Here is a 22,588-nt window from a genome sequence, read left to right as displayed (position 1 = left end):
CGTGCCGCAGGCAGGTGTGTTTGCACGTATACAACTGCTATGTTATAGGCGCAGTCAAGAATTTCAGATATGGAAAAATGTATCGTCGAAATTCAATAAAGAAAAGCAATATGGAATTGTGAAGCAGCAGTAATTTATAAAAACATTTCGATTATGATAGACTGAACCATAGATTATTATCTACTATATTACTAGAGACTGAACGCAATCCTCTGACTAGCGGTTCAACTGCCTGACGCGGTTGAACAGCGGCTCGCCGCCCGTGGCGGTCAGCCGCTGTTTCAACCGCATCAGGCGGCAAGCCGCTAAGATGAACCGCCTGGAATGTTTGCTGATGCATGCTGTATGTTGTTTGTCGCAAGTGTCTGGCAATACCTTAATGTTCAGCCCATAGACCTCTATGGGGATATGGTAATCATTCATCCAAGGTTCAGCCCATAGATTATCTACTATATTACTAGAGCCCTACTCTTTGCTATCTCTATTCTCTATCTTCTATCTGTGGTTTTTGACAGCACGTTGCTATTTGCAAGAAAATGGCGGTTGTTGTATTAAAAATGTACGAACAACAAAATATCTTAGTTAATTCGATCAGTGTTGGTTATTCTATGTACTAAAAGCTGGTTTACAAAAATTTACGTGTTTTTTGTGCAAACGTTAATTATAATTACAGCTATGGTGCAGATGTGTGTTTTATTCTTAATTATTATTGTATATAGTTCGCACCAAAATAACGCGGTGTTTCTGATATAATTAATATCGGATTTCTGTGCAAATAGTGAAAAACTTACAACAAATAGTGTTAAATTAGGAAATTGTAGTGTTTTTACTGGTATCAATACAGTTATCATTTTTAATTGTATGTTACGCTTGTAAATAGAGATGTATTGAGTTATCACAACAATGGGAGAAACTGAAGAATTCAACACTCTAGCATTTGAAAAGAAACTAACACAATTAAAAGATACACAGGAGAGTATACAGTCTCTATCATCTTGGTGTTTGAAGCAGCGACTCCATCACAAGAAGATTGTTTCAAGTTGGTTGAATGTACTGAAAAGAGTGAAGGTTGAGCAGCGTTTAGTACTTTTTTATTTAGCAAATGATGTTATTCAGTATAGTAAGAGAAAAAATTATGAGTTTGTGGAGAGTTGGGGTCTTAATTTACAGAAGGCAACACCACTTGTTCGGTATGTTAACAATTAGTAATAATAAAGAATGATTAATTGAACAGATTATAGTTTGTAACTCTAGTTATTAATTAAATTGTAATGTTACATTATATTAAAACTATAAGTTTGTAACTTTACAAAAAATTATTTTATAAACTTTATTTGTACAAAAAATTAATTACAATTTTTTGTTTATTTTGTTTATTTGATTGTGGCTGATTCTGTTGTACAATCTATACTAAACTAGCTTATCTCCCAACTTCATCCACGTGGACTACACAAATTTGAAACCCCTATTTTACCCCCTTAGGGCTTGAATTTTCAAAAATCCTTTCTTAGCAGATGTCTACATCGTAATAGCTATCTGCATGCCAAATTTCAGCCTGATTCGTCCAGAAGTTTGAGCTGTGCGTTGATAGACTAGCCAGTCAGTCAGTCAGCTTTTCCTATTATATATTTAGACTAAAACTAAAATGACAGGGCTAAATGTACAGTTATCATGTTAATGCGCTTTGTAAAAAGGTCACTACTAGACTTAGGCTGAGGTCTATAGAGCGCACTTTGACTTTGCTCAGACTTAAGATTGAAGATTTTATTTTATTATTTATTTATTAAATTAACTAACGGCTACTTACACTAATACATTATTTAAAAAAAACTTAATTCTGAAAATATTACTTACTAAGTGCAGTCGCCAATTATAAGTCAATACAACATATGTGAAAAAAATAAAAAAACAAACAACAATAAGATTACAGATAATACTTCCTACTCAAGACTTCCAATATGCAAAGATCTTTTCCCGAAACTTATACAAAGAGTCAGTATTAATGTCAATGACAGAGTGGTGGTGGTTAAGAGTTTTACATAATCTAGAGACAGGAGAATTGGCGCCAAGGACAGTTCTACGCAACGGTGGACAAAGTGGTGTAATGGGTTTACGTGGATAATGGACAGGAACCTTAAATTTGAATTTGAACCTTAAGATTGAGACGAGACAGATTTATGTGAGATATAGATCTGTCTCGCTTTAACTCTGTCTTAATTCTAAGCAAAGTCAGAGTGTGCTCTATAGATCTCAGCCTCAGAGCTGTCAATTTAGTTTAATTAAGAGCTTTGTTAAATAGAATTAGCTTACAGCCGTACTCAGAATCTCTTAATCGTTACTTAAGTTTAGTCTAATCGTTACTTAAGACAGCGCTAAATCTCTGACATAAATCTGTCTTGTTTTAACTCAATCTTATGAGAAAACTAATAAATTCAGGATATTATAGCTAGTTACTTAACAAAAATAATCATTATTTTCTAGTGATGAGAAAGTCAGATCTAAGATTCTACGCATATTTAAGATATGGGAGCAAAGGTCTGTGTACGATGATGAGTTCCTATCAGACCTGACGGGGCTGCTCTCTGCTGGAGCCATTAAAAAGGCTGATGATGACCCATTGGACTTTCAGGTGAGGCATAAATTTATTACTTTACTAGCTGCCCCGGCGAACTTCGTACCGCCTAACCGTTGATTCAAATTTTTTAAATATTTCTCTTCGTAAGAACCATCCCCGTACTTTAAGGAATATTATAAAAAAAGAATTAGCGAAATCGGTTCAGCTGTTCTCGAGATTTGCGATTAGCAACACATTTAGCTATTCATTTTTATATATAGACTAGCTTATGTCTGGTTTTTAAAAATCCTGTGGGAACTCTATGATTTTCCAGAATAAAAAGTAGCCTATGTGTTAATCCAGGGTAGGTATAATCTATCTCCATTCCAAATTTCATCCAAATCCGTTCAGCCGTTTTTGCGTGATTGAGTAACAATTACCAAACATCCAAATATCCACACTTTCACATTTATAATATTACTAGCTGATGCCCGCGACTTCGTCCGCGTGGAATTAGGTGTTTAAAAAACCCGTGGGAACGCTTTGTATTTCCGGTATAAAAAGTAGCCTATGTGTTAATCCAGGGTATAGTCTATCTCCATTCCAAATTTCATCCAAATCCGTTCTGCCGTTTTTGCGTGATTGAGTAACAATTACCAAACATCCAAATATCCACACTTTCACATTTATAATATTATTAGGATTAGGATATTAGAATTAGGACTAGCCAGTAGTAATACCCTCCTCAGCTTTACACAGGCAGCACTTAGGTTCAGCATAGCTCAACATTGATGCTGCGCTGTTCGGTGCCCAGCTAACCTAACTTTCTAGTGCTAGGTTTTTTTACAAAAGCAACTCATTCACAAGCTTTCTTATCATCCAAATAATCCTTTACATTGTAATAGGATTTTTCAATAAGTTTACGTTTTATGAAAACTTTGAACTTGTTGAGAGACATCTCCAATAATCCTTCCTTCTTAGACAATCCCTCTTTTTATTGGTGTTGTTTCTTGTGCGATAGTACGGAACCCTTCGTGTGCGAGGCCGACTCGTACCTGACCAGGTTTTTTTTATTTCCAGCCACAGCAGCTAGTAAACAAAATAAAGCAATGCACAGTACTAGAAGCAGACACGCAGACAAAGTTGAAATACCTTCATGAGCATCATTTAGAGTTGTCGGATGCAGACGCGCTGTGCGCAAACTTGAAAGGTATGATTTAGGCTATGTTCACACTGGGCTCACAGTTATCTCCACGGACAAGAGAATCGCGGCGATAGTCTCATTGTGCCACCAAATTCGATACAATCTCCATGTGGCACACAGACATGAGCCCCTGTCCCTGTCTGCAACTGACTGAGCACAATATTATACGATAGTATAAAATGAACTCTCACGCGCCATTTTAACTCTATGTGTCAACTGTCATGTCAAAAGTACGGTTCATCTTGAAAATTATGCCTAAAATTGTACTTTTGACATGACAGTTGACACATACGGTTAAAATGGCGCGTGAGACCTTATTTTGTACGCGATAGCCAAACTTCCCAGTTATCACCAACCATTCGTATCGTGTCTCTTCAATTCCACACGACATTGGCGAAGTAAATTGCGCCCGTTTGGTGCAGCCGCGCGCCATAAAACGAAATAGAATTGAAATATATAATACATAAATTTTGAGAAAGGACTTGCTATATATTATGTCAACAGTCATGTCAAAAGTATGATTTAGCAGGTAAACCCATTGATGTAGAATAGTAGGTATAGATGACAGATCATGAACATAATGACATCGCTCAAGTGGCCACACAAATACACATCTATTTCTCTTTGTTTTTTTTTCTCAAAATTTATGCACTATACAGGCTGTCCCAAGAAGTAGTGTCAAGCGGTTGTCCAGAGGTAGAACAACACTAGGGCTACCTGAATCACCCCCATGTATGTTCCGCGATTTTTAGTAGTTTAGGAGATATGAATTTTTTAATGATTTTTTCATAATTTTCATCCATCAGTGGTTTTTATTTTATTTTCTCTTTCTGTAAAACGTTTTTGGACATTTTTTTACGGTTTAGCTAGGCATTATGGAACATGACAATTTTTTTATCGAAAGTTCAAAATATCTACGTAATACGTACATGGGGGTGATTCAGGTAGCCCTAGTGTTGATCTACCTCTGGACAACCGCTACTTCTTGGGACACCCTGTATAAACAAATTATGAAAATTCTTTTTAAAAAAATGTATGCACTATACACATTTTTAACAGATAGAGGTCACAGAGAAGATGTGGAAAAGGAGTTGAACGAAGGCATATCATGTGTTGAGAAGTACACCCAGGCGTTGCAAAGGGAGATAGTTGCGAGGGAGGCGCTGCTTGCCTTACTCAGCTCTGCTAACCAGTACTACTCCACACAGAGGGGCGAAGTCAAAGTTGTGGCCTATGTGAGTATTACATTTTATTTTGGCATACCTGCAAGTGTAATAAATGTTCAATCCCTTTTTGATTTTTTTATATTTTCCATCATTACATTTTCCTTTACTTGTTTGTATTTTTTTTTAATAGAGATAGCGAGAAAACGAGCCGGCGGGACACCTGATGTTAAGTGATTACCGCCGCCCATGAACATTTGTAGCACCAGAGGAACCACCGATGCGTTGCCGGCCTTTTAGGAATTTGTTGGTCCGCCCCTTTAATAACCCCATGTTGTAATCTAGTGGGAACACCGCCGCTGTTTTTGTTAGTCGTTTTTGTAAATAGATTAAAAAGTTAGTTTGTAAGGCAATCGAGGACGCCCTGCACACCCGCGCTCGCCCGCACCGGGTTAGCGCGGGGGCTGCGCGGGTGTGCGGGGAGTTCAAACTGTCGCTTACTATAGATATATGGCCAGCCTATTGTTATTAAAATTTGTATACATACAAACATATTCCAGAACGCCTAACATGCGCACCGCGAGAAAATTTTGTCTACGCATTTACTCGTCTTATTTGTATGAAAAAACACGAGATAATGCGTAGACAAAATTTTCTCGCGGTGCGCATGTTAGACCAACAGGGCATCAGTTAGTTTTGTCTTGTTTCTGATGTCTGTACTTTTTTTGGACACAAATTACAATTAATAATATAAAATTTGTACATAACCAGCTGACCTGGCGAACTTCGTAACGCCTAACAGTTGATTCTTTAATTTTTTAAATTTTTCTCTACGTAAGAACCATCCCCATACTTCAAGGAATATTATAAAAAAAGAATTAGCGAAATCGGTTCAGCCGATCTCGAGATTCGCGATCAGCAACACATTCAGCGATTCATTTTTATGTAGATTTATATATTATAATAATTATATATAGAGATAATAATATTGTGTTTATTGTATAATCCAAAAAAAGCCCTTTGAAAAATTTATTTGGCAACAAATTGATGCTTGTGACTTTGTCCCTGTGATTTAGGTTTCTTGATAAACAAAAAAATATATTTTTAAAAAAATGATATTCATTGTGTTCATTTTTATTCAAGGCATATAAAAACTTCGGTGCCCGAGTGCGGGCGTTAAAACGAAAACTCGACGAGTTAATACCAACGCTGCCCAGTGCGGCGCCCTCGCCTCCTGAGAGAGACGAGGATGTGCCTTCACCGGGTCCTGATGAGGACCTTGACCTGCCTGCGCCCACAGACACTACCGATGATGATGGTAAGCTTTGTATTTGTATTTATTTATTTTCGATTTAGACTTATACAAGCGCTTACGAAAGTCAGATAAGCATAGTACAATACAATAACAAAATAAGTGTACTAAAAATGGCATAGAATCTAGATAATACCTACTAGTTAAAAATGTCATAAAAATTACTAAGTTACCCAAGCACCTTGTCATTTAGAAATCAAATAGTGTTATTCGTAAATAAAATGTCATAAAGCTTATATACTGACTGACTGATCTGTTAACATACAGTCTAAACAGAACTTGAAATTTTGACAGTAGGTTTCTTTTAGGAACTCGCTAAAAATAATTTATGTAAATTCCACTTTTATTAAAAGTTGTGTGTATGAGTTTTCAACTAAAAATGAAGAAATACGTGTTTCACGATTTTTGGAAATGTCATCCTCAAGAGGGCGCAGTTCGGTGCTTTCTTCATACAAACGTAGGAGGGTGATAACTAGATTATTTGATATTGTACCCTCAAAACTAAATATTTTATCGGTTTGCCTTGCCACTATCCAGGTTCATTGATATATGAATCACTGAAAAAAATATTGTTTTTTTGGTTTTTAACAATCCCGTGGGAACTCTTTGATTCTCCGGGATCAAAAGTAGCCTATGTCCTTCTCCGGGATGCAAGCTATCTCTGTACCAAATTTTGTTGAAATCGGTTGACGGATGGGCCGTGAAAGGCTGCAGACAGACAGACACGCTTTTGCATTTATAATATTAGTATGGATTTTACTTAATCATAGATACCCTCAAAATGAGTTTTTTTTAAAATAAAATATCTTGTTTCAGTGGCGTACAATATAGACCAGACATTCAACACATCGCTGTCGGAAGGATCGCTGTACAACCTCGGCCTTTCGTCGTTCCTCACTTCGGACAACCCCCTGGCGATGTTCAATGATACACTTGATTTGGACTTGAGTAGTGGTGAGTACCATCCATAGTAATAGTATAAACTAGTAGGGTGCGTGGGTGCGCGGACCACTGAAGTGGTCCGCGAGCATGCAGCGTTGGTTTTTCAAAATGTGGACTTTATTCGCCATGCATTTTCTATGGAAAAATAAATTCCGCCATCTTGAATTTTTTTTCTATTCATCGAGTAAACCCTTGGATCCTGATCATCTTTTGCGAAGAAACTACTCTTCCATCTTTTATACTCTCCGAGATAGACACAGACGAAGTTTGTATGGCGGCCATCTTTTTTTCGCCATTTTGAATTTTTTTTCAGCTCACTGGCAATCGGATGACGTTTCGAATGACATTTGCTCGAGCTTCCCCCGCCTATCTTCAATACCTTAAGCGTGCTCTTCACTCACAACACTCACCTGTCTCTGAAATCCTCAATCATCAGCTCTCTCCTTATTTTTTGTTCCGAATGAATTTTTGTCTTCTATACGAATATATCAGTAAAAAAAAATTGTTTCATACAAAAATGTTCAGGAGAGGTGATCAATGAGTGAGTCAGTCAGTCAATCAGTGAATCAGCACGAGCAGCTATATATATATTAATGCGAAAGTGTGTCTGTCTGTCTGTCTGCTAGCTTTTCACGGCTCAACCGTTCAACCGATTTTGACGAAATTTGGTACAGATATATCTTGCATCCCGGGGAAGGACATAGGCTACTTTTTATCCCGGAAAATCAAAGTTTTCCCACAGGATTTTTAAAAATCTAAATCTCCGCGGACGAAGTCGCGGGCATCATCTAGTTGATTATAGTATCGCTATGCCTACTGATCTTGTTAGTGGGAGGTCCCGGGTTAGATTCCCGGCAGGGGTTTGGAACTTTATAATTTCTAAATTTCTGGTCTGGTCAGGTGGGAGGCTTCGGCCGTGGCTAGTTACCACCCTACCGGCAAAGCCGTGCCGCCAAGCGATTTAGCGTTCCGGTACGATGCCGTGTAGAAACCAAAGGGGTATAGGTTTAATAAACCTGCCATACCCCTTCCAGGCTAGCTGGCATCCATCTTAGACTGCATCATCATTTACTACCAGATGAGATTCCAGTCAAAGGCTAGACTTGTATCTGAAAAAAAAAAGTTGTAACTATATTATCTATCCACAGAGAGAACTTAGTATAGGGCTCTCTCTGTTGTGTACTCCCATACAAATGACAAAGATAAAAACTCAGTGGGTGTTAACCATGTAAAGTCACCAACCAATCACAAACGAAACTATTTTATCCAATTGAATTTTGAATGTTTTTTGATAACATAGGTTCTTAAATAGAGTGGTAAAGGCCAAAGAATTACTCAAAATGGTTGATGTGCACTGGGTTTTTTGTTTTTATCATTTGTATGGGATTACGTTACAGAAAGAGCCTAACTTTTCCGGGACAACTTTAGTTATTTATTTTAAATATGTTTCTCATCTTTTTTTGACAAAGAAAAAGATGCAAATTACTTTTAAAAACACAGTCATTGATTGCGTTTTTTTTTGTCGTAAGTGTGTGTTATCATCATATGGTCACAGTTCACGACAGTTACGGCGATTACGCACTGCACTTCTGTCATCCGAGTTCTATCTGTCATCCGTGAGAGTACCAGCGATTATCTACGACATATTATGTCAAGCTACCGTACAAAACAAAAAGGAATGCATTTTCATGGACTCGGATTGGATGAGTCTTTGAATCTCTTTGAATCTTTGAGTGCGTAACCGCCGTTAGGGAAGTTGTAACAAAACGTCGAGGCTTCGACGTCACTGGCATGCTAGGTAGCCTATGAATCGCCTAGTTTTCTTGATTTCACGTCACCCATTGCATAATATTTGACATCTCGTTGAATCTGTAGGGCGATTGTCTAAAACCTGCATCAATCATTATTACAATCTCAATTGTTCTGATTGGCTGAATTTGTGCGATTCTTGTTGCAACAATGCATTGCGGCCAATAGTGAGCGAGCATTAACCAATCAGAGATGATTGCGATCGTGACATTGTAGCTGTCAAACAACCGCGGTAGGGCCACAGATCAAACAGAGTTCACTCACTCTATTTCACTCTGATATGGTGCCCACTTTTTATACAAAGTAATAAAGTTGCTGTCGCATGTTCCATTGTCTATGGTAAAGTGTGGACCGTGTTAATTTGCAGCGAATAAAATCGAAGTAATAAACACGAGGCCGAGTGACAAACAAGATTTCGATATAAACGATATTTTGAAGGGCTTTGATCCTCTTGACAATAACTCTACATCTTCTGAAAACAACTCAGGTACGATAGTAATTACTAGAACACCTTTTACACATTTTTTCCTCTAAACTAGTTTTTCGTTATTAAATAGAAGTATTTTTTTTCATGTAAAAGTAGTTCCTGACATGTCATGACACAACTACACAGACATAGGGTAGGCAAGGGACAAGATGGCACACTTATAAACGTTATGACAAGAAATATGAAAGTATACGATATATACGTAGCAAAAAAAGGATTGCGGGCAATGTAGGAAAAACAAACAAAATATTTGTATTCTTCTACGTACAAAAATATTGCCAAGAATATCCTCATTTTTGTGATAATAAAGCCTTATAAAGTAGAGAAATAAGATAATTACCCAGAGTAAATATAGACGGACTGCAGCAATTGCCAACGGAAAGCACCGAGATTTGTTAAAATATTTTTAACAAATCCCAGTTTTTAGGGTTCCGTACCTCAAAAGGAAAAACGGAACCCTTATAGGATCACTTTGTTGTCTGTCTGTCTGTCCGTCTGTCTGTCAAGAAACCTACAGGTTACTTCCCGTTGACCTAGAATCATGAAATTTGGCAGGTAGGTAGATCTTAAAGCTGACATTTGGGGAAAAATCTGAAAACCGTGAATTTAGTGTTAGATCACACAATTTAAATGAACTACTAATTAGTATTTTCAATTTTCGGAGTAAGATAACTATATCAAGTGGGGTATCATATGAAAGGTCTTCACCTGTGCGTTCTAAAACAGATTTTTATTTATTTTTATGTATCATAGTTTTTGAAGTATTCTGCAAAATGTCGAAAAAATACGACTGTAGTACGGAACCCTCATTGCGCGAGCCTGACTCGCACTTGGCCGGTTTTTTTTCAAACACCACTCGATTCCAAGGTATGCCATCACCAGATGGCACACCTTGGAATCACCTTACCTACCCCATGTCTGTTTTGACGTATGCGAGTGCGAAGGCGAGCTCTAGTCAGGAGGTGAAATGACGTGTCATGATATGATATAATGTGTATGAAGGTTTTTAGTAAGCTTCGGTAGTTAATATGTTCATGATTTTTATTGTAGTTTTGTCCTGCTTTATTTATATATTTGTGATGTCTTGTGTTTTAGTGTTAGTTTTTTTAATGTTATTTTGTATGAAAGTGGCAACCATTGATTTCTATTAACGTCCCTAAGTTTTGGCCTGATTTAGTTTCATCTTTGTATTTAGTTATGTATTTTACTTACTGCCGTTACTAGGACGTTGTAGTGTTGTAGTTTTCAATGACTATAAACCACTTATATTAGGTTCAAAATACCGGTATTGAAATATTACCCCAGTATTAAGCGAGGTTTAAGCGAGGTTTAGACTAGCTAGAAGTTATTCCGCAAGTACTAGCAGATTTTTTTACACTATACTGTATACTATACTGTATTTGTGACTTGCGGCAAGTCCAGCAAGTAACAAAACTTGCGGAAGTGATTGTTTACACAGTAGATATAACTTGCAGAAGTTAACTCCTGGACTTGCCGCAATTCACAAATGTACATGTACAATATTGCTCGTAGTGTAAACAGTTCTGCAAGTACTTGCGGTATAACTTGCAAGAAATTCTTGCTAGTATAAACCTCGCTTAAGGTTCAAAATACCAGTACTGAAACATTGATTCGCCGTTTTTAGCATAAATATAATGAGCTTGATTTGTTCCAGCGGTGAGTATATCGCAAAAGTCGCTAGACGCGCTACCCGGTTTGGACCTGCTGACGCCGGACAGCACGGGCATCCCGCCGCCGCCCACGTCCTTCTATGGCACCATGGAAACCATCGTCAGTGAGTATCCGCCTTTACTTCACAAGCAGCATTCACTAATATATGCAAAATGCGCTGCCTGGGAGTTATGGAACCAAGCTACTGTACGCGGCCGATAGTAATGTACATCGACCTTTAAAAGGAGATAGTAAATGTGTAGAGCACTGTCTCTGTCGTTGAGACCGACAAAACGTCATATAGGTATGAGTGACAGAGAACGCTCTACAAAGCCGAAATGTCATTCTAAAGACCGATGTACATCACTTCGGTCGAAATGGCAATCGGGGTATGAGGTGGGGGGACGCCCCGTACCCCCGCATGTTACCGTACAGGCCTAGCGCGGGGGCTGTGCGGGGCGTTCCCTCCCCGATTGGCATTTCAACCTGTCGCGTATTATACAATACGTACTCTTGCATGAACCTGACTTTCTACTGGACTGGGTGCAACTCGAATTAGTTCCTACAAAAGGTACGGCACAGGGGTTTAGTGTAGCGTTATTCTAGCTTTATTTTATGCCTTCAACTTATTTTATGCCTTTTTCTTTCTTCGCTCTGGGCTGGTTTCCGCACTTAAACGTTTCCGTCTGTTGTGCGTGATTTTATGCCTTTATTACCGTGTTTCCTTTTTTAAAAAGCCCTTTTACACAAAAGTCAAATTGAGACGAAATCCGCTTGGGATGTAAAACGCGACATGCGAATGTAAGACTAGCGTATTATACAATACGTACTCTTGTATCTCAGTTCCCACGCGGAATACGCCTCAGTTTGGCCGAACTGTTTATATAAATTTTTTTTCAGTCCCAGACGAGCCGGAATCGCCTTATCTTCCTGAAGCCTTAACAAATAATCATTGGAATAACGTCTCTTGGAGCGTACCACCAGTAAGTATTGATTATAATAATTTATTTTCTTTTTTAAATGGTTCCTGCTCTGGATGCATAATTTTTCGCGAGTGCCAATAGCTAGAGAACTAAATACCACAGGTTCGAAAACTAAAATACAACTACTCCTATACACCTTTCGGAATCTACATTATGAGACCCACCCTATATTTGATACAAAATTCGATTCCATCAACTATTTATTTTAGGGTAATTTTTTGTTGTCATCATCATCATCATCAGCCTGTGGACGTCCACTGTTGGACATAGGCCTTCCCTAAAGAGCGCCACCACACCCGGTCCTCAGCCTTCCTCATCCAGCCACTTCCCGCCAGCCTCTTTATATCGTCGGTCCATCGTGCTGGAGGGCGTTCCACACTACGCTTGCTTAAACGCGGGCGGTTTTTGTTGTCATATCTGCCATATTGAATTTGTCATGACGTCATACAGCCCATGACACTGCGACCGCTTACACAAAGCCCAGGCCTGATCATAGTGACTTACGTCCTCTAGCCCACCACAGCGAGCCACATTCAGCCGGTGGTGAACCCGCGGAATATATTTGTGGAGCCGCCCGCCTCCCCGCCGCACCCCGCACCGCACCCCGTGCCGCCCCCGCTACTAGAACCAAGGCCGCAGGTGAGAAGAGACTTCACATTCTATTCACCTCTCACTCGCACACTATGGAAAATTCGACCAAGAGGCGAATAGGGTTAAATTTGAGCCTCAATAGCTCAACGGGTAAAGGAGTGGACTGAAAACCGAAAGGTCGACGGTTCAAACCCCGCCCGTTGCACTATTGTCGTACCTACTCCTAGCACAAGCTTGACGCTTAGTTGGAGAGGAAAGGGGAATATTAGTCATTTAACATGGCTAATGTTCTTTTAAAAAAAAAACTAAAAAAACAAAAACAAACAAATCCTTTTGTAAAAATTTATATCCCCATTTGTTTATTTCTACACGACGCGGTACTGGTATAAGTCCCGCAAATTGCTATTGCGCTGGAACCATGTCACATTAACATCGAAATGACGTCATTTTGACGTCCGCCGAAATAAAAATATACCGTCAGCTCGAAACTTCAGTCTAGTGCTGACGTCACTAATATGGCGGCCACGCGCAAAAGCGATTTGCGGGACTCATACGCTCAAGTTCTTGGAGGAATGCTTTTGTCGGTTGCAGCCTTGAGACATGAGACCAGTGGCCCTACCGCGGTTGTTTGACAGCTATAATGTCACGATCGCAATCATCTCTGATTGGTTAATGCTCGCTCACTATTGGCCACAATGCATTGTTGCTCATTGTTGCAACAAGAATCGCACAAATTCAGCCAATCAGAACAATTGAGATTGTAATAATGATTGATGCAGGTTTTAGACAATCGCCCCGCTGACTTGAGCCTATATTGAAAAGGGTAACTTTGTGAACTGACCCATCCTTATCGATATTCTAGGATCCGCCGATAGCTGACGTCGATCATCGCGGTATCCTACCACCGCCGCCGCCGCCGCCCGTACTGCCGTTATTAGGACGTGAGTGATTTTATTTACAACTAGCTGATGCCCGCGACTTCGTCCGCGTGGATTTAGGTTTTTTAAAAATCCCGTGGGAACTCTTCAATTTTCCGGGATAAAAAGTAGCCTATGTCCTTCCCCGGGATGTAAGCTAACTCTAACAGACAGACAGACACACTTTCGCATTTATAATATTAGTATGGACTATGCAACCACCTGTATTAGTTCCCAATCTATCTATATATATAAAAGGAAAAGGTGACTGACTGACTGACTGACTGAATGACTGACTGACTGACTGACTGATCTATCAACGCACAGCTCAAACTACTGGACGGATCGGGCTGAAATTTGGCATGCAGATAGCAATTATGACGTAGGCATCCGCTAAGAAAGGATTTTTGAAAATTCAACTCCTAAGGGGGTGAAATAGGGATTTGAAATTTTGTAGTCCACGCGGACGAAGTCGCGAGCATAAGCTAGTGATAAATAAATAAATAAATTTAAAATAAATAAAGAATAAAATATAGTATTAGGTTCCATATACCGGCACTGAAACTTTGGATCACTATTATGTCCAATAGGTGAATAATGGGACCGATTTCGTTGTCTTTCTCTGAACCACATTTAGAGTATCTGCATCCTTTTCTTTTTAACAATGCTAAAAAGGGACAGAACATGACCTTTACATTTAAAGACTAAATTTTAGTGCAAATTTAAACAGTAGGCTCGCGACTGTGTGCTAAAATCACGGGTTTTACCATCTAAAAATTAAATTTAAAACTGTCAAACTGCGTCCGTCCTTTATATATTACATTAGTAAGAAGAGTATGCGAATATTCTAAAATAAGTTGTGCTCAGAATCAGTACCAATGTATCTATATACAATAAGAAAAATACTATTATGCAGAAACAATTGAACGATTAAGTAAACATAGAAATTATGATCCAACGAATTGGTATATTACATTTGCTGCAAAAGTGTTGTAGGCGCTTCAACAGCCATATACCGGCAAATTTACTGGACGCCGATTCAAGTCCGCTACAAACTTGATCGTGTACGGCCAGCGGCATGCTTAGGCCATTACCAACGTGCGAACTGAGCAATAAATCATTTTTATCAGACCTCTCGCTCGCACTTACAGGCCTTATGGAACTTGAAACTGATGCTCTGGTGTTGTGTGTAACAGTAACAGAAGGGTTTGTCGATAGTCAATAACAGGTTATAAAAAGCGCCCATATTTTTTACCTGCGTCTGAACGACATCCCTTTATCGATAACGACTTCTGCGGCATTCTCACAACCCTATAGTGCCCCGTAAACGGTCAAACATATTTTTGTCAAGCAAACTACGTGTTTGGAAAATTTGAATGACGGCGTGTTTGATAAACATGTTTGACCGTTTACGAGGTACTTTAGATCGTAATGATCTGTGACCTCGTTCGTACGTTCGTAATGGCCGTAGTACAGTGTATAAATTGACAAAGATAAACCCTGTAAATGGTTGTGTAGACATAGAGGACGTAGACCACAGAATGTTGCCGAGCCTAGCGCCGCCGCCCGTCGCCGCGCCCGTCAGGCACCCACAGCATCAAGGTTAGTACTACTTACCACTTATTAGCCAGTTCCCCTGCTTGGTAGGGCTAGCTAATCCTTGTGGTCCCGGGTTGGAGTCCCAGCCTAATGAATCGCTAACTCGGTGTTTAGTCTAACACTGAATGACAGCCACCAAGCTCATTTGTCATTTATTTTTAACTAGCTGATGCCCGCGACTACGTCCGCGTGGAATTAGGTTTTTTAAAAATCCCGCGGGAACTTTTTGATTTTCCGGGATAAAAAGTAGCCTATGTCACTCTACAGGACTATGCCCAGCAAGGTCTATACACATGCAAAAAATCACGTCAATCCGTTGCACCGTTGCGACGTGATTGAAGGACAAGCCAACTAACAAACACACTTTCGCATTTATAATAAGGGTACGGATTCATTGAAGAATTTTACAAAAAAATATTTTAGTACTTGATAATGCCCGCGAATTCGTCCGCGTGGATTCAGATTTTTAATAATCTCGTGGGAACTCATCAATTTTCCGAGATAAAAAGTACTTGTCTTTCTAGGGTTACCTCAGTGCTATATAGCATTATGCTGAACTTGGAACCTTTATTCAGGTTGTGCCACACATGAAACAGTTTATTCCGACGCTTCTCCTGCTTGAGGCATTTTGACTTTTATGCCCAAGTGGAGGAAGTTTCGGGATAACCAACTCTTAGGTATAAAATATTATGTGATGTGTGGCACAATTTACAAAATAAACGTTATTCTTTCGTCTTTCTTGCCTACGAGTTTTAAAAAAATGATGATAACATTGATTTTTGTTTGTATTTAAAAGACGTCAGACAGGCAGATGGACCACCTGAAGGTAAGTGGTCGCTGCCGTCAATAATTCTTTTACATTTATTTCGTCTGTTATTAATTTAATTTCTACTTTTTACTGCGGTTTTTGGTAATCATTTTACCCAGCTAGTGGTAGCTAATTCGGATGTACAAAAATCGCTATTCCTGCGGAATTATCTTAAATAATACAGCACCAGAAAGTCGTGTTAAACCGAATCAGCGCCATGGTCGGTTACTCTGGTTCTTCTACGATCATTGAAAATACTACGATTCAATTATCACTCGATTATTTAAAACACGTTTTATTCGAAAATATGAATTTCTTTCTCTTTTGCCGTATTTATTTTATACACATTTTTTATTTAAAAAAAAAAAAAAAATTATTCGCTGCACATTAGGTATCTTGTAATGGAATTTAATGAGATTCCAATGCAGCGGTGGTTTACGGCCGTGATTTGACGGCTGGCACCGAGAGCGTCTTTTGACATCGTTGCAGTATCAAAACACGCTCTCTAGTAAACTACGTCATCTTGTTTGATGATGTTATTAGTTGCTATTAACTAGGGCTATAGTAGATATTACTACTCCCTCTACAACCTCTCGCACTGCCAAGGGTCACTGGTAGAGATCTCTAATAGAGACAAGTTTTTCCCTTTCCACTTTTATTTTCTTTTTACCATTTATTGTAAACTAGCCGGCTTCGCATGGTTGCAATGTAGATACTAATGTGGTGTCATTGATTGATTGTCCAGTCACTCGGTACGGGTTGTATGGCACGGACGTTCATAATGCCATTTACGCCGCTGGTCCAATTCATAAGATATGGCGGGTCAAGTTATTATCAATGAGTACCTAACGTTTGTGCAAAACAAAATAGACTTGCTAGATGAGTTGAGCATTGTGCAAATCTGCGCTACCAACTTCACGGATGCGGAAATTGAGACTGGGAAGAGTGTTCTGTATCAGTCATGTGGTGATAAAGTACGATTAATACACAGAAAAGGAGATGATAAGAAGAGACGCAACATAAAAGACACTATTAAGTTATTGAAGGAAGTGGACCCTGATGTGCAACCAACTTTCGTAGCTAAAGACTTGAACCGATTACCACCGGTTTCTTTCGACCATGTCGATGTAACTCGACTTTTAAAAGATATGACTATCATGAAGACGGAACTGTCCGAGTTTCAGACGAGGATGAGTGCTGAAATCGTCGAATTGCGCAACTCATTTGAACAACAAATATCTAAAAGAACCGAGGAAGATAAACCTACAACACCCGAACACCCAAAATCGCTACCGCTTGTGCATGTACCAAATACAAAGATAGTGTGCCCGAGTCCGTCGATGCCAGCTGAGGCGGTATTTACGCCAACGTACAGAGATATTGTACATAAGTCGGACCGATCACGGCGTGCAAAAGTCGCCCGTCGTCTCTGTAGCTGATATTATTGACCATATTAAGGATAGGGGCGAACAATGCAGCCAAGTTGAGATGCTCAAACAATTTAACGAAACATCATTCAATTCATTTAAAATAACAATACCGACGAGTAAAATAAACACGTTTTTGGATACTATAACTTCTGGCCCGCTGGTTTAGTTTACCGTCGATACCGACAACGTCGAAATCCCGCCGTCTATACACAACCCCATAATGAACAGAGCAAATAAACTACTTACTTAATTAAAATGGTCATGTGATATACCTACTACCTATTGTCATTCAGTTATTTATTTTTATTGTATTTTAGTTTTAAGTTTATATATTGTATTGGGTTTATACCTTTAAATAAAGAATAATAATAATAAAATAATAATAGGCTACTTGACAATTTTTTTAAGTTGGTCTTAAATGGTTAATATTTGTCCTATTATATCAAAAAAATTAACACTATATTTTTTTGCGCCCTAAAAACCGTAAAACTTTAATTTAAAAAAATATTTTTCTTAGACAGGTGAAAACACTGTCGGCCATGTTTGGCCGATAGATTATCTGTGCTCTGACGTCATGCATTTGTAAACAACAGTATAACCACAGGGGTTTGTTTACAAATGCATGACGTCAGAGCACAGATAATCTATCGGCCAAACATGGCCGACAGTGTTTTCACCTGTCTAAGAAAAATATTTTTTTAAATTAAAGTTTTACGGTTTTTAGGGCGCAAAAAAATATAGTGTTAATTTTTATGATATAATAGGACAAATATTAACCATTTAAGACCAACTTAAAAAAATTGTCAAGTAGCCTATTGAGGGGTCATTGCCTCGGAAACTCTCAAATGAGAGGATTTTTTCCGACCTAATTCACATTATTTCAATTTCTCTAGGGATCTCTATTTTTTTGAGAATTAAACTATAACTATAAACCTTCCTCTTGAATCACTCTATCTATTGGTGAAAACCGCATTAAAATCCGTTGCGTAGTTTAAAAGATCTACGCGTTCATACATACAGACAGCGGGAAGCGACTTTATTTTATACTATGTAGAGATGTTTTTGGTGCAAATAAAATAAATATTAACGGAGACTGTGTCTCACTTGCAGATGTGGATCACAGGAACCTGATCTCCCTAACGCAGCAGCTGCCTTTGCCGCGCCAGCACAATTCCGTGGACCAAGTAAGTAGTGTCGTACAAGATAAACATTGTCACACGGCGTCATCTTACGCTGCCTTGATTCAGCGGCTCCAGAATATCCTAGAATATCTATTGTTAGGATCTTAATTTAATTAGCTTCAAAATTGCATTATATTTTTATTTTTACATTGGCAACTTTATTTTTAAATAGACTATCAGTTGTCATTCTGGAGTTTTGACGCTAGTTGGCGTAAAACGGCGGAAACCAATCAGCCCCCCAATTGTGTAAGAATAACCATTTCATGGCTATCGCAATCGTCAAGAATTCTGCCCTTTGATTGGCTGTGAAAATATGTAAACAGCGAATCAACCAATCATAGGGCAGAATGTCTTGACGATTGCGATAGCCATGAAATGGTTATTCTTACACAATTGGGGGGCAGATTCTTAATTGTCACGTTGGCAATTCTAATTTTCAAATACTATTTTGTCATTGGTTGACGCCGGTTGGTGCAGAGCGGTGGGACCAATGAGGTTGGGTTTCTCCCACCCTGACGGTTGGAAGCTGGACGAGAGGGTTTTTTGGTTTTAGCGGACACTCTCGAGAGAGATCCTGTGTTGTTTATAAGTGCAAGCTGTGAGAATAGTGTGTTGTTAGCAGTTATTATAGTAAAACTAAGAGAATGATTAAAGTGATTATTTATGAGTAACATGGTAGCATCATTTCCGAGAGCCTTCATCGCAATCCTACGTAGGGTCAAGCTTATACTATAATATAAAAATGAATCATTAAATGTGTTGGTCATCGCAAATCTTACGCTGCCTTGATTCAGCGGCTCCAGAATATCCTAGAATATCTATAATATAAAAATGAATCATTAAATGTGTTGGTCATCGCAAATCTTACGCTGCCTTGATTCAGCGGCTCCAGAATATCCTAGAATATCTATAATATAAAAATGAATCATTAAATGTGTTGCTCATCGCAAATCTCGTAGCTGAACCGATTTCGCTAATTCTTTTTTTATAATATTCCTTGAAGTACGAGAATGGTTCTTACGGAGAGAAAAATTTTTAAAATTTGAATCGACTGCTAGGCGGAACGAAGTTCGCCAGGGCAACTAGTTATAAATAAAACTAGGTCGCGATTTCATCCGCGTGGCTACATAAATTTCAACCCCCTTTTTTACTCCCTTAGGGGTTGAATTTACAAAAATCCGCCTACATCATAATAGCTATCTGCATGAGTTCAGTCCAATCCGTCCAGTAGTTTCAGCTGTGCATTGATAGATCAGTCAGTCACCTTTTCCTTTTATATAGGTATTTACGTAAAACAAAAATATTTCTTATTCAATTAAACTTTTACAAGTATACCTACTTTTGAATCATCAAATGCATCTACCACTGGTTCGGAATGCCTTTCCTACCGAGAAGAGAACAAGGCAAGAGACTCGGCAGTGCTCTTTTCAAAGATTTGATAGACAATATTATGCCATGTATAAAAGTATAATTGCAGTCCCGCGCATTGCTGGTACGAGCTGCAGCTCAAATCTACGTTCTTTTGTCATTTACATAATCTTCGATTGTGTAATAATATGCTTTTTTCAGAAGCATACCTACTTTTAATAGATTTTTAAACTTGTGTAAAGGCCAAGGTCCAAAATAGACTGCGGAATTTTGTTATAAAAGGTTATACCCATGCTTTCGTGATTCCTTTCGTCAAAGGTTGCCTGGAAGAGATCGCTTTAGCGATAAGGCCGCCTTTGCATGCTACAGCTATTAGATTAAGATCCTTGTACGTTTTTCCAATGTTTACTTTGTGTTGTGTGCAATAAAGTATAAATAAATAAATACACATTCCCACATTCTATGAGCTATCGACATGGAATCCCGCGAATTCTCACTACCTACTATAGTCGACTGAATCGTCGAGTTATTTGTTTCGCTCGCACTTACAGGTCGTAGGTAAGTGCGAGCGAAACAGACAGATAACTCGAAGGCTCAGTTTGAAATGCGTCGACTATAAACCTGTCTTGATCATGACGCTCAAGTCTCAACACTGCGCCAGGTAGATACAAATGAACAGTTAAATTAAAAAACTCGTATTTTCCAGGACTACCGCGTGCCGCCGATGGTGCCGCCCCCGGATATCGTAGAGAGCGTCGACATGGACTTATCCGAAGACGAGGAGCAACGTAAGTAGCTACCACCCATCTCAACACCATTCTTCACTATACTCTATCCACGCATCATAATTCATCATCATCATCATCATCATCATCATCAACCAATAGACATCCACTGCTGGACATAGGTCTCTTGTAGGGACTTCCACACGCCACGGTCTTGTGCCGCCTGGATCCAGCGGCTCCCAGCAACTCGTCTGATGTCGTCCGTCCACCTAGTGGGGGGTCTTCCAACGCTGCGTCTTCAGGTGCGAGGTCGCCATTCTAGAACCTTGGGACCCCAACGTCTATCGGTTGTACGAACTATGTGCTCTGCCCATTGCCACTTCAGGTTCGCAACCCGTTGAGCTATGTCGGTTACTCTAGTTCTCCTACGGATCTCCTCATTTCTGATTTGATTGCGTAAAGAAACTCCAAGCATAGCTCTCTCCATCGCCCGCTGTGTGACTCTGAGCTTTCTTATGAGGCCCATAGCATTTCCAAGTTCCTAAAGATCTCAAGTACTATTCAGTGAAACTACAATGTAATTTTGTCTCTTTCAGAAGGTATGTATGGCCAGAATCAGATCGAGCATCGACGCAACAGCTTCAACAACAACAAAGTGTTGGTAGGGGGCGACAACCACAAGCAAAACCACAAAGAAAATAACTCCAACCTCATACAAATTAACAGCATCACGATCATAAAGGACGGATCTCAGAGCGCGCCCGTGATGCCCCTGTCCAACCCCTTCGACAATATGCCCGATGGCCTCAAGTTCAACATGCCCCCGGCCTTAAACCAACCGAACTTCCAAACCCAACCGCCGAACTTCCAAAACAAGCCGGAGTTCCAAAACAAACAAGAGTTCCAACAGAAATTCCAGAACAAACCGCCGGACTTCACAAATCAGCCGCCGAATTTCCAAAAGCAGCCGGAATTCCAAAACCAGCCACCGAAATTCCAAAACAACCAACCGGATTTTCATGAAGACATTTTTGAGGATAACCGAGAGGAGAATTCGGATGATAGTGCATACGAGGATGATTTGAGGAGTCGGAGTTTGGACAACGTTATGATGGACATGAGGAACCCTTCTCCGGAATTCGAAGACTTCTCTGCGGACGGTGATTGGGGTCAAGGGCCTAGACCGTTCTTGAACCAACGGTTTCCACGAAATTGGGGACCTCGGACTAACTTTAGACCCCAGGGTTTCAGCCCAATGTTTCGGCCCAGGAACGGTCCGCGAACGCCGAATATGGGCCCGAGATGGGGCCCCAGACCGCAAAGATTCTGGTGAAGTGCAAAAGAGTTGTTATTTATAGAATTCTATTATCTTAAGAATATTAAGATTTAGTATACATAGAGCTGTATAATAATCCTGCTCAGTTTATTTGGACGAGTTGTTGCAGAAATTTTAGCTTGTTTTAACGTTTTATGGAGTTCAGTTTGGTTTTTATTAATATTTGTGAAGAGTTTAAGTTTATGTATTGACTCGAAAATATATGGATATGGATTGTGTTCATCGATATGATTTAAAACAATTTTAAAAACCAGACAAAACTGACATAGTTATAGAATTGCTTTTCATGGTATATTAAAATTATATCCTAAATGATTCTTTATTTTATTCACTTCCAAGCAGTGTCGTACTTGTCGAAGTAGACCATCTTAAAAATACTTACAAAAATAATTGCTTTACTTTGATTCAGTAAAAATTAATTAATATAGTTTATTTTATAAAACTTAACTACAACAAAGGTACATCAGTAAAAAATAATTAATAAAGTTTATTTTATAAAACTTAACCA

General features: G+C 39.1%; 1 protein-coding gene across 4 annotated transcripts; it reads left to right on the top strand.

Annotated features, from left to right (window-relative positions):
* Positions 1–515: 515 nt before the first annotated feature.
* LOC117983455 (regulation of nuclear pre-mRNA domain-containing protein 2) lies at positions 516–22,393 on the top strand. Of its 4 annotated transcripts, none has more exons than XM_069499962.1 (16): positions 516–1,190; positions 2,482–2,629; positions 3,635–3,764; positions 4,818–4,993; positions 6,065–6,239; positions 7,050–7,187; positions 9,352–9,471; positions 11,147–11,266; positions 12,043–12,125; positions 12,639–12,764; positions 13,579–13,657; positions 15,152–15,235; positions 16,029–16,058; positions 18,581–18,654; positions 20,726–20,807; positions 21,344–22,393. In XM_069499962.1, the coding sequence occupies exons 1-16, from the start codon at positions 904–906 to the stop codon at positions 22,075–22,077; spliced, it is 2,586 nt and encodes an 861-aa protein (XP_069356063.1). In that variant the 5' UTR covers positions 516–903; the 3' UTR covers positions 22,078–22,393. The 4 variants fall into 4 exon arrangements, with proteins under 4 accessions (XP_069356063.1, XP_069356062.1, XP_069356064.1 ...); XM_069499961.1 differs by having other exon boundaries at positions 21,341–22,393; XM_069499963.1 differs by lacking the exon at positions 9,352–9,471 and having other exon boundaries at positions 517–1,190; positions 21,341–22,393.
* Positions 22,394–22,588: the final 195 nt, after the last annotated feature.

Source organism: Maniola hyperantus, chromosome 7, assembly GCF_902806685.2.
Source record: "Maniola hyperantus chromosome 7, iAphHyp1.2, whole genome shotgun sequence".
NCBI classification, from domain to species: Eukaryota; Metazoa; Arthropoda; class Insecta; order Lepidoptera; family Nymphalidae; genus Maniola; species Maniola hyperantus.
This window is presented reverse-complemented; position numbering and strand designations above follow the sequence as displayed.